This window comes from Haemaphysalis longicornis, unplaced genomic scaffold (genome assembly GCF_048455015.1).
Source record: "Haemaphysalis longicornis isolate Haplotype H1 unplaced genomic scaffold, Haemaphysalis longicornis Haplotype H1 scaffold_1, whole genome shotgun sequence".
NCBI lineage: Eukaryota > Metazoa > Arthropoda > Arachnida > Ixodida > Ixodidae > Haemaphysalis > Haemaphysalis longicornis.
The window spans coordinates 38,531,796-38,536,427 of record NW_027526203.1 but is presented as its reverse complement, the minus strand read 5'-3'; the positions used below and the strand labels follow the sequence as shown (position 1 = coordinate 38,536,427).

At 46.9% G+C, this 4,632-nt stretch overlaps 1 protein-coding gene across 1 annotated transcript; it reads right to left on the bottom strand.

The window, feature by feature from the left end:
* Nucleotides 1–589: 589 nt before the first annotated feature.
* On the bottom strand, nt 590–2,272 carry LOC144163706 (uncharacterized). Its single transcript, XM_077694461.1, has 2 exons — nt 1,996–2,272; nt 590–1,041 (listed from the first exon to the last, which is right to left on the bottom strand). Exons 1-2 carry the CDS (start codon nt 2,202–2,204, stop codon nt 810–812), a joined length of 441 nt encoding a protein of 146 aa, XP_077550587.1. The 5' UTR covers nt 2,205–2,272; the 3' UTR covers nt 590–809.
* Nucleotides 2,273–4,632: the final 2,360 nt, after the last annotated feature.

Genomic DNA, 4,632 nt, shown 5'->3' with positions numbered 1-4,632 from the left:
GCAGAAGTGGCGAACACTGTTTTATGATGATCTAACGGTGGAAAATTCGAGCTTTTGCACTTGGTTCCCGATTTGCCGGGCTGAAAGATTTGTTGTTACGTCAAGTTAACTTGGTGCCCATTGTCATTCCAGCAACGATGTATTTACTGTCGAATATTTTGCGACTAAAATACACTCACTCCTCTAGTTTGTCACATGCTGCATGCATGCCTCCGACGTAATGATAGTGGCCATTGATGTAGGTAGCTGAGACAATTTTCAAGTTTTATTCAAAAAGAAAAAAAGAAAACGGCCACAGTTGCATCAGGCCGCCGCGCATCAGCTTGAGTGGTTTTGCGTTTTTGTGGATATAACTGTGGATATAAATGGAACAAAAAGAAGCATTCGCGCACCCTTGCATGTCGCGGTCTAGTAAACACGACGTTGTCCAGCCTCTGCCTGCTTGCGAGATGACCACGGCGAAATGTGGCATGAATGCTTGCTGGTAGCTCATAGGTGACCCTTCAGGTGCCATGCCAGTCCTTGTTTCTGTCACTGGGGGGGGGGGGGGGGGGGGGGAAGGAAGGAAGGAGCGGGAGGCCAGCACAACTGGGGCAAAAACCTCATTCCCAAGGCTACCAATTTTTCTCCCAAGCGCCTGCACGGCACTTTGTTGCTGCTCGCATTGCTCCTGTACTCGACGTGCATCGAACAGACGCATTGGCAAGGGAAGGGAGGTGCCATTTTATCGCGGGCTTCTCCAGTCAATGTTTTGGACACTCGCTGGCTTGATGCCCTTCTGTCTCGAGCGTCCCCACTGTTGTGGCAGCTCAGTGCACGCAAGCTCCGGTGGTGCCTCTTAAAACCTTCGGCTTGAAGAGGGCGAGTAGGTGCACAGCAGCCAGGATGTGACTCCATGCTCCACTGCAACCCGCCGGGCACTCGCACGATGCCTCCCCAATCGCCCCACTGTCCGTCTCAAAGGTGAGGCACACAACATAGGGCCGGCCACTTTTCTTCTGGGAGCGAAAGCAGCTGCAGAGCACATGGATGAGGCCCAACCTTCAAGAACAGAGAGAGTATCAGTAAATAACACTCAGGGAAGAACAGGACTAGTCCGCTACAGTTTATGGTAAAGGGACAGCGCAGAAAGAAGTGGCCGCAAGGAACAGACTCAAAATGACCAGATTTTGTGTCTTGCTTAACACTGTTGCAAGGGCAATAATCTACACCTCAAACAGCAATGATGTCAAAATTGTTTGTCAAGTTCGAGCGTGCAAGTTCTGCATGCTTTGTTAATGCATTTTTCAAGAGAAGGAAGTTTAACATTTAAAAGCCTCAGCGTAGGTAATGATGTATACCAGTACCCGCATAATCGTGTTCGTCATAACTTAAGCAAGCAATAATATGATTATCTGGAACTCACTTCCAGAATCTTTCGAGATAAACAGGTAAACATTCGGGCTATACCGATGACCCATCGAATTAAAAAAAATCTTCTAGTTCAGTCAGTTCGAGCTAACGAGGTTTTACTGTAATATCTATTCGGGCACACCAAAAACATGCGCTTTAGAAGCAAACACAACCACCCCACCGCCAAAAAAGGAGAAAAAAGACACACAAACAGATTTTTGCGCAGAGCATGCGCAATAAATAATGAACACACACAAAAAAAGAAAATGCAAGGCGTATGTGCGCTTTTGTAGTTGACTTCGCCGCATAGCACGATTGCTTTGCGGCAAACGCGCGGGCGGACGACCGTCACGGAAAACGGCCGCAACCTTTCCGTAAACATCTTCGCCAAAAATCATCCCGTAGATTCCATGTACAGCATTTGAAAATACCTAATCCACCCACTAGCGGTACGGTCTGGCGATTGTCGCTCTCCTCTTTCAGGGTTACTGCAACAGGGTCGCCGCTACGCATTTGCGTGGTAAACAACGATGAACAAAGTGCTCTACAAATGCTCATACCGGTTAACTCGCGTCAAGTAAAAACAAAGAAGGATTTACTTACTGCGAGTCGCACGTGTTTGACCGCACCGATGAAGGCGAGCAATGCGCCTCGGTGGCTAGGCGGCATGCTCTGCTCCGCTGCCGCTCGGATGGGTCTTTGGCGCGGCACCCCGAGTGGTATGAGTCTTCAGACACAGTCGGCAGCGCAGGCAAGTCCTTCGTCCACAATCCGCGGTCGAGAGCCGGAAAACACCGTCCAGTTTGAGCCATACCGCGTTACCGTCACCTACTCTTCCACAGTAAACAATACGAGACTTCCCGATCGGCGCCCGCACCAATATGGCCGACGGTCTCGTTTACATCAGTGTTGCTAGATCACCAAGCAATTTCGCATAGGGTCCATTGTTGTCAGGAAGTTAGGCCACCCGACCTGGCGATACTGTCCCACGCCGCGGCCACCGCGGCAGCTCGCTCGAAGAAAGCCAATTAATTGGCTTGTTTTAGCGGATATTATTTTGTTGAGCCTCTGCAACTACTTTAAGGGCTATTTCATACATTATGCAGTCATTTAAACGCGTCACAAAGCAATTAACTGAAGTGCAACCAACATTCACTTTGGCTTGTAATTGAAAACACATGGAGGGCGGTGAGGGTCGTCTGCTTTTGTACTACCCAGACGTGTCGGACACGAGGGGGCGCTGCATTCCGCCAGCGCAGGAGCCCTATAAGCTCTGCCTAATTTGCGTTTCCTTTTCCCGGCCTCCGCCAATCGCAGAGCTAGCTGGTATGACATCATAGGTTCTGTTGCGGGAAATGAGCTAGTGGGTCGCATGGCCCTTCCCTTTTTTTCCTAATTATGCAGCTTATTTGAGCGAAGATTAAGTTAAAAGTGGTGTCAGCCTGATTCTGACGAGGCAATCTTTTGAATGAACCAAATTTGCATTTTGTCTTCATGGCCTCTTTATTAAAGAGGTGAAGACGGTATTATTCGGCCTGTATACTAGTAAGCTGGCTTTTACACATTAAGGTGTGTTGCACAATGCAACATTCCCGTCTACTGACGGAGTATGATTACAGAAAAGTCGTATAACTTCTGTTTCATTTAAAGTATCCGGAAATCAATTACATGATAATTAGCCGCTGAGACGGCTCTACGTTTACGCGAAATTTCATTTACGTTTCAAAATTACATCGCAGTGAAGTTGTAAATATTCGGGAATTTCCGTCCGCTGTCAATACATGGGCTTCTACGGGAGGGAAACGGACAGCCATTGTTTGCACGCTGGAATAAAACTCCAGCGTGTCCAAGTTTCACACAGGTAATTAACTTGGAAGTATGCTCAATCGCAACTTGTTTTCGCAAACGTGTTTTGTTTTGTGCACTCCTTTGAGGTTCGGCACCACAGCTTCGCAGGTCATCCTACTTCACAGAGTGGAAAGACACGAAATTTCTTTTTATAGTGGGACCGATGGCGTCTTCTCAAAAAACTAATTCGTTTCCCTGCAGACCTGTTGGCCGACCGGAAAGCTGTCATAAAAAAAGAAAAATAAAGATCCCAGGGCCTTCATATTTTATACAAGACGGCTTAAATTTCTCCTGAAAAAATGTTTTCCCAGCAATGCTTCGTGTATAGAGGTGAAGCCGACTTTTCGGGTGTCGGTGTAGGCTTGGTCTTTATAAGTTGGCTTCCCCAAGTTGCGTGTTCTGCAGCGAAGCGTGGCCATCTACTGAGGGAGTTTGATTACAGAAAACGGCTCTAACTCTTGTGTTATAAAAGTATCCCGATACAAGTTACATGACAATCCTGCTACTCAACACGCTCGGTTTCCCGCTACATGCGTGAAACCGGGGTTCTATAGTAGAAAAAGGTCAGTTGAAAATCGCGAAAAAGGGACGGTTCTGGGTAAGACCCCACGCACGCGAGCCTCTTCATTGGTTAAGCGTGCTGTGCAGAGGACGAGTCAGGCGCCGAAACATCGGCGAAATGCAGTCTTAGTACTAGAGAACTAAAACAGCGAGTGCTCTAGCTCCAGGTAGACACTTCAGGTAACATCTTAGCGTAGCTTAGCCTGTATCTTGATGATAGGGGAGTGGGGGCATCTGTTGGCTTTTGCATAGAAAATAGACACATGTTATTTTTATAATCATGACTTTTTTGCGGTGATGTATAAAAGTGTCTCGGCTGTGGTCTGGGGTAAGAACGTTTGGCCCACCACACACACACGAAGGCAAAAATCTAGTGGGGCCAACTGATTTCTGTCAATATGAGCGAAACCTCCTTAGTAATGTTATAGAACTTGCGATGTTTGTCAGGATAGATCAGGTTTGTTATCCTAATAAAAAATTCAGGCTTTCTGTTGTACTTTAAAGGCCATTCTTTAGCCGCTTCTGTTTCTCTTTAAAACTTTCAGCACGCAGCAGTAATTTAACAAACAGCCCTGCTTCGAAATGTGCTAAGAGGAGACAGCTGTAGCCATGGGTTGCCGCAATAAAGTTTTTATTAAGTTGGTTTGCAACGCGGGATGGAGGAGATTTTAGTCAAATTCAAAGAATCACAGGGACGCCTTCCACGTAGTGAAGCCCATAACATGAGCCTGTTCTCGATAAATAAACGTTTATACTCTTTCTCTCTATTCAAATAAAGCGAACCCGGCTTTAAACTAATGTCAGACACCGAAAATGCAACCCCTCTTTCCG

Excerpts from the sequence above, each read along its gene's own strand:
- LOC144163706 (XM_077694461.1), bottom strand. The coding sequence starts at position 2,204 with ATGGCTCAAACTGGACGGTGTTTTCCGGCTCTCGACCGCGGATTGTGG. Across the intron at positions 1,042-1,995 it reads TCAAACACGTGCGACTCGCA|GTTGGGCCTCATCCATGTGC; the intron begins GTAAGTAAATCC and ends CTGTTCTTGAAG.